The 12,500-nt window shown below is 44.3% G+C and overlaps 1 protein-coding gene across 2 annotated transcripts in view; it reads left to right on the top strand.

Annotated features, from left to right (window-relative positions):
• LOC137563722 (protein kinase C-binding protein NELL2) overlaps positions 1-12,500 on the top strand; it is a 391,218-nt gene that overhangs the window by 168,034 nt on the left and 210,684 nt on the right. For both annotated transcript variants that reach the window (XM_068276574.1, XM_068276575.1), the window contains exons 4-5: positions 6,133-6,306; positions 6,605-6,701. In XM_068276574.1, the coding sequence (XP_068132675.1) occupies positions 6,133-6,306; positions 6,605-6,701 (271 nt within the window). The remainder of the gene's footprint in view (positions 1-6,132; positions 6,307-6,604; positions 6,702-12,500) is intronic.

The raw sequence follows: 12,500 nt of genomic DNA, 5'->3' as shown, positions 1-12,500 counted from the left end.
CTTCCTGCAGTTTTATTGTAATGGAACAAATAATACCCCCATTAAATTGTGGCATAGCTGTGTTTTAGCACTACAACCCCCTGACTAATTAAACCATAGACTAACAGAACAGCCTTTTCTCCAGAACAAAATGTGGTCAGTTTTGCAGGTTTCCAAGCTCTGTTTTCTTTCAGCTCTGGGAACCATTGGGTTTATTTACTGAGCTATGGTAAGCAGAATGACATGCTTTAACCTCCCAGGCATTATGATTATTTCCAGATTTAGGCCTGGATTCATTGCCTTTGCGATAACTTTTTCCAGTTCGTTAAATTACCGAATTCAATCGATTTCTAGTTGTATTCATCAAGGTTTTTCCGCATTCGGTGTGACTTCGATAAAATATTGATAACAATGTGGTAAGCATTCGATACCGTGTCGATATTTCCATTTTACAGCGGTAATTTAACACAAGGCCATAAGATTCCTATGGAATTGTGGGTAAAAAGGCAGTCCTTTGAACACCAAGTAGCAACATTCCAAATAGGGCTTAACACCTGGACCAGGATTCTGGAAGTGGCTTGGGACAATCCCACAATTTCACCATTTACGGCTTGATAGGAGCCTTTTCTGAAAAAAATGTAATGCCGCTAGCAATTTAGTTAACCCTGGCACTGCCTGTGTTCTCTTACAAGATGATTCAAAAGAAATGCAGATGTCCTGGTATAGCAAATATATCCATTCTCTTGCAAATTGATATGGTTCTAGACCTTATTCCTGCCCTTCTGCGCCTTTGAATCACTCTCTCTAATGCATAACCACTTCAAATGGCTCCATCTTCTCTGTCAGCAATGATCTGACAGGAATAACGACAGAGCAGTGAAGGAGATAACTAATCCTAAATTTAACGCTAAACAACGCCCACTTTCATTTTCATGAATTGCACTTTCTTCCGTTTTATCGCATCATTAGTGAATGAATACCGAATGCTCGCTAACAGCTGTAGATAACTTTGATGAATCCTGAAATCAACTTATCGAGTTTGGTATTTTACCGAGCTGTCGGTAATTGATTCGATAAGTCTTGGTGAATCGAGCTCTTAGGGTCTAAAAAGCCGTGCAATTTTTTTCATAAGCTTTTAGACCCTAAAAACAAGAAGAAAAATGTACCTCAGAGAGGTCTGCAGAAGCTCCTGCGTAAAACTTACTCAGGCACCGGATTACCACCCTGTTCTGTGACTTTCCGTCCCGAGCCTGACCGGGATTACCGCTAAGGAGGTTAAAGTGGACCTGAACTATTGCATAGGACAGAAGGAAAACAAAGAGAAATGCACCCTGTATGTATTTAGAGAGTTTAGTTTTTTTAATTCCCCCTCATTTGTGCCTAATCACAAGTTGTAATTTGATCTCCCCTCTGTGTCACATGACTGCCATGGCAGAGATGGCAGATAAGCTCATTTGAAAGCACATGGTGTTAACAGTATGTCTGCTTCAATGAAAGCAGGAAGTAGAAACGGTGCTGATTTATTTTAGGATCAGCTGTAACAAAGAAATGTTTTTTGTTTAAAGGTTATTATGCTGTTGCATATCTTTTAGAGCAGAGGACACGTTCTGAGTTCAAGTCCACTTTAACTCTAAACAACGCAAGCTCGAATATGATTTCGTGCTTGCATTGCCATCGCACGGTCAACGCACGGAATGCACGTTGGGGAGCGCTAGAGCGCAGACGCCGGCAGCCGTACCCGTCGGGAAACGTGTGCGCTGTGCAATTTTATGTCCCCAGAAGCGTTACATCGTAATGCATGGAAACGCACACCTGTAGTGTGAATGGTAACATGAAAGTCTATGGACTTTCATGTTGCCATGTAAATCGTACACTATGTGCGTTGCGTCAACTTACAGCGCAGCACATAGTGTGAATGAGCCCTTAGCACTTGATAAGTAGGACATAATGCATTACATGCAACACATTACACTCTACACATCAAAAGTCTTCTGCAAGTTATTCTGATTACCGTTTGTTTAGTTAATATTCCCCCATGTGATTGCTTGGATGTTATAGAGCACCTGTACACCACTTAAGGCTCATACACACATCAGACCATAGTCTTTGGAAAATGAAAGCTCTTAGACCAATTTTACCCCCTTCCATGTAGTATGAGAGCCATACCTACACAGTCTTTTCTATGGAGCTGAACTCCCCATCAGACAGAAATCTTTGCAAGATGCTGCACACAAAGATGCTGTAGACATTCAAAAGATCAGTATCTGCAAAAGATCTGTTCCTGTAAAAGATCCGTTCCTGCAAAATGCATTCATAGTCTATGATATCTGCAGATCATCATACACACCTTGTTTAACAGACATTCATCTGCAGATCAGATCCACCAGGATGGATTTTCAGATCTGCAGATGATTGTCTGATCTGCAGAGGAATGTCAGTTAAACAAGGTGTGTATGATGATCTGCAGATCTCATAGATCAGGGGTAGGGAACCTTGGCTCTCCAGCTGTTAAGGAACTACAAGTCCCACAATGCATTGCAGGAGTCTGACAGCCAAAGTCATGATTAATAAAGGCAAATGCATGCTGGGATTTGTAGTTGTATCACAGCTGGAGAGCCAAGGTTCCCTACCCCTGTCATAGACTATGAATGCAATTTGCAGGAACGGATCTTTGGCAGGAACAGATCTTTTGCAGATACTGATCTTTTGTGTCTGTACAGCATCTGTGTGTGCAGCATCTTGCAAAGATGTCTGTCTGATGGGGAGTTGAGCTCCATAGAATATACTGTGTAGGTATGGCTCTCATACTACATGAAGGGTGGTAAGATTGGTCTGTGATCTTTCATTTTCCAAAGACTATAGTCTGATGTGTGTATGAGCCTTTACATAGGTGTAAAACTTGGAAATGACACTGGTGGCCACAGGAACCCAGTCATCATTTTCCATGGCCATCATGTCTTGGTCTAAGGCCACATACACACATCAGACCATAGTCTTTTGAAAATGAAAGATCACAGACCAATCTTACCACCCTTCATGTAGTATGAGAGCCTCACTCTACACAGTCTTTTCTATGGAGCTGAACTCCACATCAGAAAAAAATCTTTGCAAGATGCTGCACACACAGATGCTGTACAGACACAAAAGATCAGTATCTGCAAAAGATCTGTTCCTGCCAAAAATCCATTCCTGCAAATTGCAATGATAGTCTATGAGATCTGCAGATCATCATACACACATGATTTAACTGACATTCATCTGCAGATCAGATCCACCAGGATGGATTTTCAGATCTGCAGATGATTGCTTGATCTGCAGATGAATGTCAGTTAAATCATGTGTGTATGATGATCTGCAGATCTCATAGACTATCATTGCAATTTGCAGGAATGGATTTTTGGCAGGAACAGATCTTTTGCAGATACTGATCTTTTGTGTCTGTACAGCATCATGTGTGCATCATCTTGCAAAGATTTTTTTCTGATGTGGAGTTCAGCTCCATAGAAAAGACTGTGTAGAGTGAGGCTCTCATACTACATGAAGGGTGGTAAGATTGGTCTGTGATCTTTCATTTTCCAAAGACTATAGTCTGATGTGTGTATGAGCCTTATGTAGAAAACTTTTCACGCTTTACAAAGGCAAATTTGTGCGGTACTTGGCATAAATATAATGAAAACCTAATTAACACCCTAGAAGAGAAAAGTATTTTAGAGTTATCATCCACTTAAGCTACGTACACACATGCGACAACGATCGTTCGTTGTGAACGACGAACGAACTTTTAATTGATGAAAGAACGACCTAAGTAAAGTTAGTTTTTGAAAGTGTGTAACGATCTGATCGTTAGAACGAATGTTACATCACAGAAAGCAACTATTGCGCTTGGGTAAAAATGAAAAGTTCCATGGAGAAATAGTGAAATGCGCATGTCAAGCCTAGTACGAACGACCGTTTCCAACGATGTACTACTTTTGCAGTGCAAACGATCGTCGTTGGAAAAAATCCGCCAAGCTAGATCGTTCGTTTTTAGTGATCTAGCTTGTCCGTCGTTAGACTTAATGGTCGTTGGCTGCTTTTTTTTTTAAACGATCGTCGTTTGAAACGATCGGGGAACGATCGTTTCAAACGACTATAGTCGCATGTGTGTACGCACCTTTAGTCTGTTGACTTGCTCTTGTAACATTAAACTGCAGACACGCTAAACTGAACTTAGCCGAGGAAGTAACTTGGGGACATCTCGGCCAAGATTCTTGCTTGTGTAAAGGTGCTTCCCGAGGTTACTTATAGGCATAGCAGATCTTTAAGTTACAACATAGGCTAAGCACATAGGCCTCAATTCACTAAGCTTTATCAAACGTTTGATAATTTACCTCATTGGTAAATTTTGAATTCATTAAAGTGTTATAGATTTATTGAACGTTTTATCGATAAAACATTTGATAAATATATAACACCTTAATTCAAAATTAGATTTTACCAATGAGGTAAAATATCAAAACGTTTGATAAAGTGTTTGATAAAGCTTAGTCAATTGAGGCCATTGTTTTCCTCCTTACCCCGCCTGCTAAAAGCTGCTTTATTACACGCTGTGCAGTCATCCCCTCCCCTCCCCATACCAACTGAATTAGTCACTTGTTGTAGTGGAGAGATTCATTTGTATGAGCTCATGCATGGAACTTTTACCCTAGGGATTATGTCCCAATCTATATGGGCAGCAGTCATTGCTCACATGTGCATAGCTTAATGACTTGTTAATAGTATTACTCAGTCAAAAGATAAAAAGGCTCAAATGCAATTCACTTTTTCTCATGAGTTTTCTCCGAGGGGATATTTTCACACATTTTCAATAAAAGCCCTTTAAGCCACCAGCAAGCAAGGAAACACTCAAAATAATTTTAATAGTACTTTGCAACTGAAGATGTACCAACAAACAAGTGAAAAGTGTTGAAAAGTTATTTTAAAGGGAAGGTGAACATTTTCTCCTAGGAGAAAACTTAGGAGAAAAGGTGAATTGAACAAGGGCCCCAGTTTCTCATCACTTCTTCGTTTGTAGAAAGAATCCATCAGTCCATTCAGGGATGAAAATAGGCTGTAGCTGTTACCAGTTTTAACATTCTGTGTATACAGTTTGTTTTATTTGAATACATGTTTAACCCCCTTGGCGGTATGAAAAATACCGCCAGGGGGAAGCGCAGCAGTTTTTTTTTTTTTTTAAATCATGTAGCGAGCCGAGGGCTCGCTACATGATAGCCGCTGCTCAGCGGCATCCCCCCGCCCTCTTCGATCGCCTTCGGCGATCTCCGATCAGGAAATCCCGTTCAAAGAACGGGATTTCCTGGAGGGCTTCCCCCGTCACCATGGCGACGGGGCGGGATGACGTCACCGACGTCACTGACGTCGGGTCACTGACGTCGGGACGTCATTGGGAGTCCCGGGCCACCCCTCGGCGCTGCCTGGCACTGATTGGCCAGGCAGCGCACGGGGTCTGGGGGGGGGCCGCGCGCCGCACCGGATAGCGGCGATCGGGCGCGCGGCGGCGGCGATCGGGGTGCTGGCGCAGCTAGCAAAGTGCTAGCTGCGTCCAGCAAAAAAAAATTATTTAAATCGGCCCAGCAGGGCCTGAGCGGCACCCTCCGGCGGCTTACCCCGTGTCTAGCACGGGGTTACCGCTAAGGAGGTTAAGGAGTAAAGTGTTCCTTATAGTGTCTTTATTATTTTTTTAGTTTTTCTTTCTGAGTCAGTGGGAATTTGCATGTTAAGAGGTTTTTTGTTTTTTTTAACTCATTTCTTATATTGTAAGCTCAAAAGGGCATGACTCCCTCCAATATTGTTTCTAGAAATGGCTTTGTATTGTAGAACACTTTGGGCTGTCATACTTATATAATGTTATGCCTTTTTTGCCGTGTGCACTCTTATGGAAATTACTGTATATTGTGCAGTGCTATGGAAGATGAAAATGCTATAAAATCAGTAATGATGATAATCTGCAGATATCAGGGAAAGTGACAGATGCATCTTGTGATTAACGGTTTGCTTTGACCAGGGTTTAGGATTTGGTAATGTCATAGCAATGTACATTAACCAATATGCTATTTATTGTGTGCAGTATTTTCTTATCATTTTTATTTAACCTTTTATTCTTTTTCTATGCAGGTATCTGGAGCTAGAAAGTAGTGGCCATCGAAATGAAGTCAGATTGCACTACCGCACAGGGAGTCATCGATCCCAGACTGAAGTTTTTCCCTACATTCTGGCAGATGACAAATGGCATAGATTTTCCTTGGCAATCAGTGCATCCCATCTGGTTCTACATGTGGATTGCAATAAGTAAGGGACAAGTATACACCATCCTTACAAAGAACTTTAATGTATACCTATAAGCTGCATAGAGAAAACAAGCATGGGGGGTGGGGGGCAGTTAACAGGGTGACCATCCAACAGAACCAATACATAAGAAGCCAGCTTATCAATTGCTGGGGAGCTGGTGACAAGCATGACTAATGGGAATAGTCCCCAGGGAATTATCATTTTTTTGTGGTTTTATAAATTGTTCTTATTGCCTTCAGCATGTGGAGAATAACTGGCTCAGTGTAACTAATGATTTAACATGTATTCTGTTTAACAGAATTTATGAAAGAATTGTTGAGAAACCATTCATGGATATTCCATCTGGTACAACATTGTGGGTTGGACAAAGAAACAATGCACATGGTTACTTTAAGGTAGGCTGATTTATACATTGTTTGATTTAGTAAATAACCCAAGAGCTCTGAAAGAGCATTTTCCAGAAAGGTGACTAAATTATACATGACAGCCAATGAAGCTCTTTGTTTCATTTTATGATCTGCACTAGAAAAATGATAGCCAGCAATCATTACTGAGTGTTGGCAACACCGACCTTCTCCGTCCAAATACTTTCTTATATATCCTATACCAAAAATATTCAAAGTTGACTTTAAAGTGAACCCGAGGGGAAAATAAACTAATGATATAAACAATTGTATTTATCCTCCTACTCCTAAAAATGAGCCTTTGTGATATCCCATGGTTTTATTTTATATTTGAACATTTACAAAGTCGAATTTATGTTTTGTTGCCTCTGCTCAGTGGCAGCCTATTAAGTGTCACAAAGTAAAAATACAACTATTGACCTTTTACTATCTCCTTCTGCTTTCAGAAGTTGTATTCTGCTAGGAAAACTTTTATGGCTGTAAATTTCTTATCCGTGATGTTTACTATATTCCCCACAAGCTACCGACAAGACAGAAGCTGTCACTTCATGTCTAAAAAAATAACTTTCAAACAGCAAAATAAAGCAAGTAAAACAGCCTGTTATTAATATGCTTTGCATTGTACATACACATGTTTATCTCCATCTGTCACATGCCGCCTCGGGTACACTTTAAGGCTGTTTAACTATATACATCACAAAGATTTTTAAATAAGTCTTCAATGCACAGTTAATTACCTCAGAGTCAGCTTAGAAAATGTGGTAATCGGGAATATCTCGAAAGTGTCAACCACCCCATTTTGTAAACACAGAGATGTAACACAGGGAGATCACCTTTGGGCTAGTATATATGTTACGGCCAGAACCCGAAGTGTGGCCACTTCGCGTTCTGGCCAGCCACTTCTGGTTCTGGCCGGCCAATGTGCGAAGTGGCCGCAGCGGCCAATGTAAGAAATTAAATGATTATACTAAGTTACAATGTATTTTACGGCTATCTCGCTGCGGCTAAATGTATTAGAAGTTGGTTAATTGAATGAAATATAGCCGGCGGGTATGTAATAGATGAAGCCGCCGGCTTTCGCACTGCCTCCTCTCCTCCTCCCCCCCGTCTCTCTCCTCGCCCTGCCTCCTTTACAATACGGAGCAGCCGGCAGGGACACGCGTGTCCCGGAGAGTCATTCGTCATGGCAGGGGAATCCTGCCGTTCCTGCAGAGCGGGTGCTGGCAGAAGCAATGTCTGCAGCCTCCCCGCTCTGCTTCCCCTGCCGCGACGAACGTCTCTCCAGGACATGCATGTCCCCGGCTGCTCCGTATTGTATAGGAGGCAGGGAGAGGAGAGAGGTGGGGGGGAGGAGGAGAGGAGGCAGTGCGAAAGCCGGCGGCTTCATCTATTACAGCGCTGTCAAACTGGTGGCCCACGGGCCGCATCCGGCCCGCCAGGCCTCCTGTTGCAGCCCGCTCCTCTCCCCGGGATGCAAGCATGGCGTGCGCTATGGGCGCCATGCCTGCTCCCTCTTGTGTGGCCTCTCCTGTGGCCCCGCTGCCTCACAGCTCAGACCTCACAGATCGCAGCGACTGAGGCAAACAGAGTGCGCATATTACCCGCACGGAGTACGTCACATGCGGAAGTGAAATCAGTCACTTCCGCATGTGACGTTCTGCCGCGCGGGCGTTATGCGGGTGCTCTGCTTGTTTCAGTCGCCGCGATCTGTGAGGTCTGAGCTGTGAGGCAGCGCTAGCCCAGCGGGGACAGAGGAGAAGGCATTGGCGGGCAGCGCTGCAATGAGGTAACGCGGACACCTATCTAACTTGGAGGGCACCTGTCACTCTCTAACTTGGGGGGCACCTGTCACTCTCTAACTGGTGGGCACCTGTCACTCTCTAACTGGGGGGGCACCTGTCACTCTCTAACTGGGGGGTACCTGTCACTCTCTAACTGGGGGGCACCTGTCACTCTCTAACTGGGGGGGGGCACCTGTCACTATCTAACTGGGGGGCACCTGTCACTATCTAACTGGGGGGCACCTGTCACTCTCAAACAGGGGGGCACCTGTCACTCTCTAACTGGGGGGACACCTGTCACACTAACTTGGGGGGCACCTGTCACTCTCTAACTGGGGGGGGCACCTGTCACTCTCTAACTGGGGGGCACCTGTCACTCTCTTACTGGGGGGCACCTGTCGCTCTCTAACTGGGGGGCACCTGTCACTCTCTAACTGGGGGGCACCTGTCACTCTCTAACTGGGGGGCACCTGTCACTCTCTAACTGGGGGGCACCTGTCACTATCTAACTTGGGGGGCACCTGTCACTCTCTAACTGGGGGGGCACCTGACACTCTCTAACTGGGGGGCACCTGTCACTCTCTTACTGGGGGGCACCTGTCGCTCTCTAACTGTGGGGCACCTGTCGCTCTCTAACTGTGGGGCACCTGTCACTATCTAACTGGGGGGCACCTGTCACTATCTAACTGGAGGGGCACCTGTCACTCTCTAACTGGGGGGGCACCTGTCACTCTCTTACTGGGGGGCACCTGTCGCTCTATAACTGGGGGGCACCTGTCACTAACTGGGGGGCACCTGTCACTATCTAACTGGGGGGCACCTGTCACTCTCAAACAGGGGGGCACCTGTCACTCTCTAACTGGGGGGACACCTGTCACACTAACTTGGGGGGCACCTGTCACTCTCTAACTGGGGGGGGCACCTGTCACTCTCTAACTGGGGGGCACCTGTCACTCTCTTACTGGGGGGCACCTGTCACTCTCTTACTGGGGGGCACCTGTCGCTCTCTAACTGGGGGGCACCTGTCACTCTCTAACTGGGGGGCACCTGTCACTCTCTAACTGGGGGGCACCTGTCACTCTCTAACTGGGGGGCACCTGTCACTATCTAACTTGGGGGGCACCTGTCACTCTCTAACTGGGGGGGCACCTGACACTCTCTAACTGGGGGGCACCTGTCACTCTCTTACTGGGGGGCACCTGTCGCTCTCTAACTGTGGGGCACCTGTCGCTCTCTAACTGTGGGGCACCTGTCACTATCTAACTGGGGGGCACCTGTCACTATCTAACTGGAGGGGCACCTGTCACTCTCTAACTGGGGGGGCACCTGTCACTCTCTTACTGGGGGGCACCTGTCGCTCTATAACTGGGGGGCACCTGTCACTAACTGGGGGGCACCTGTCACTAACTGGGGGGCACCTGTCACTATCTAACTGGGGGGCACCTGTCACTATCTAACTGGGGGGCACCTGTCACTATCTAACTGGGGGGGCACCTGTCACTCTCTAACTGGGGGGGCACCTGTCACTTGCGGCTTTAGCAAGAACCTTCGGCCCTCCACCATGGGGTCTGAAAAAAAAATGGCCCTCCATGCCTGTGAAGTTGGACAGCACTGATCTATTACATAGCCGCCGGCTATATTTCATTCAATTAACCAACTTCTAATACATTTCGCCGCAGCGAGACGGCCGTAAAATACATTGTAACTTAGTGTCATCATTTCATTTCTTAGATTGCCCGCTGCGCTGTGGCCACTTCGCACATTGGCCGGCCAGAACCCGAAGTGGATGGCCAGAACGCGAAGTGGCCACACTTCGGGTTCTGGCCGTAACATATACAAGGCAATCCATGGCTATCCTTTCAGGCACTTGATTGCTCCAATCAGTATTCCAAATAGTGTTCAAAGGACTGGAAGCACCAGATCAGCATGCTTTCGTGTATGATGGCTTTTCCATCAAGTCTTTTGTTCCAAGTAACTTCTTGCTGAATCTACGTGCATAGGATAGGACATGTGCACATTGGTATTTAATGGCACACGTGACAGCGGAACCAATATTTCCGGTTTCAAATCAGCATGCTGAAGAATTCACTCCTGATAATAGGACAATATGTTATTTTTCACTGGAATTTTTATTAATCTCAAGTGAATATGGACTCATATGCACTAGGCAGTCAGCCTACATATTGATTAAACGGGAAGAGAAAACCTTCACAGTAAAAAAAAACTTTTTTTTAATGAACTTATCAATCATACCAACAGAAAGGTACAAATTTGGGAGTTCTTTGTAAACTATATAGAACACTATTGCTATGGTTGCAAGAAAGACCAATCTGAATAATTTTGTATGTTTAAAAAGTCATGTCTAGCTGTACAGTTCAAAGCTGATTTATAAAAACACCCCTCCCCCCCACCCAATAAAATGCAAGCAGACTTGTTTGGAACTAAAATATATCATTGATCAGAAATGTAGATTCCTTTCAAGTCCAGGGCTTGGTTTATGGCCCATGCAAGTGCTACAGTGATCCATTATAGAGAGCTGTAGTTGTGTATCATGCTCATCTGATACTTAATTTCAGGTTCCACAACCCTCTAAAATAAATTTTTACTACATAATAAAAATATCAGCAATGAAATTAGCTGAAAACCGATTTTGTAAAAGTATCACTGCTGGTGACCATTCCTTTTTGCTATACGTGTGTGCTTTATCCAGGCAATGTAGAATTTCATTATACACAATATTTTATTACTCAGAATGTGGCCTGTTTGTATCCTAATATATTACCCCAGGGAAAGGCAAACAGAAATTAAGTGTTTCATCTCTCTGAGATATGTAGCACAATGGAGAAAATGTGATCTCCTATTCATGCATTAATGTCAGTCCTCTCTGTGTCCCAGTTGACATGCTTTACATGTCAAATGTTGAGCATGCCAATAAATGCCTTATTGTTTCTCTGTAAGATGGACAGTGTTCGACTACATGCCTTGTGCCACAGGTGGTATTGTTCAGGCACACAGATTATTTTTTTTTTATTAATCTTTTTTGTTGTTGTTGCTCTTCAGATGAATATGGAGTAATGTAGATTACTTGTTGGTCTTCAACTATCAGTGAAATCTCACTCTTGAAAACCATGCACCAAACCATACATGGTTTCAAAATAATGTGTGCATTGTATAGTATGGATAAAACTATTTGCTTACATACATTTTTTTTTTATCACATTATTGCTCGGTCAGGGCAAACTTATTCATAGACTTCAGAGGAAAGCAGCAATGTAAGGCAGCTGGAAAGGGAAAGTAGTGTCGTTCAGGCTGTTCTGCACATCTTAGCAATAGTTTAGTGGTTGGTAGAGCAAAAATCCAATCAGTAACTGTCATGATGTGCACAGTGTGCTGACTAAATGTAGAGCTGTATATATATATCTATATATGACTGTTGGACAATTGCTCTGGGGAGTGGGAGAGAAGCAATAAGTCCATGTCTGTCACCCCATCTGTAAATATACATACACATGCTCCAACAATATTGTACTTAATGATTGATGATTGGTCATTAGGTGGGCAAAATACTAGCAAAATACAGGTAGTCCCCAATTAACAAATGAGATAGGGACTTGTAGGTCCGTTCTTATCCTTTGTCCATTCTCTTTTGCCCCCCCCCCCCTCTTTTTCTTCCTGTGCCTCTTTTGTCGCCCTCTGTCTCACCTCAGCTTGTGCCTCTTTTGTGTCCCTCTGTGTGACCTTAAATTCCCATCATCTCTTTTCTCCCTATGCCTCTTTTGTCCACCTCTGTTCTCCCTGTGCCTCTTTGCCCCCTGTGTTTCCTCTTGTTCCCTTATGTCTCAGCTTGTCCCCTAGCCAGTTATAGATGCCACCAGTATAGGTAGCCAGGTATAGGTTTCCCCAGTATAAGTAGCCAGCTATAGGTAGTGCCCCAGTATATGTAGCCTGGTGTAGATGCCCCCAGTATAGGTAGCCTGGTATAGCTGCTACCCCAGTATAGGCCAGCAAG

The sequence above is a fragment of the Hyperolius riggenbachi genome, chromosome 3, assembly GCF_040937935.1.
Source record: "Hyperolius riggenbachi isolate aHypRig1 chromosome 3, aHypRig1.pri, whole genome shotgun sequence".
Classification (NCBI taxonomy): Eukaryota; Metazoa; Chordata; class Amphibia; order Anura; family Hyperoliidae; genus Hyperolius; species Hyperolius riggenbachi.
This window is presented reverse-complemented; position numbering and strand designations above follow the sequence as displayed.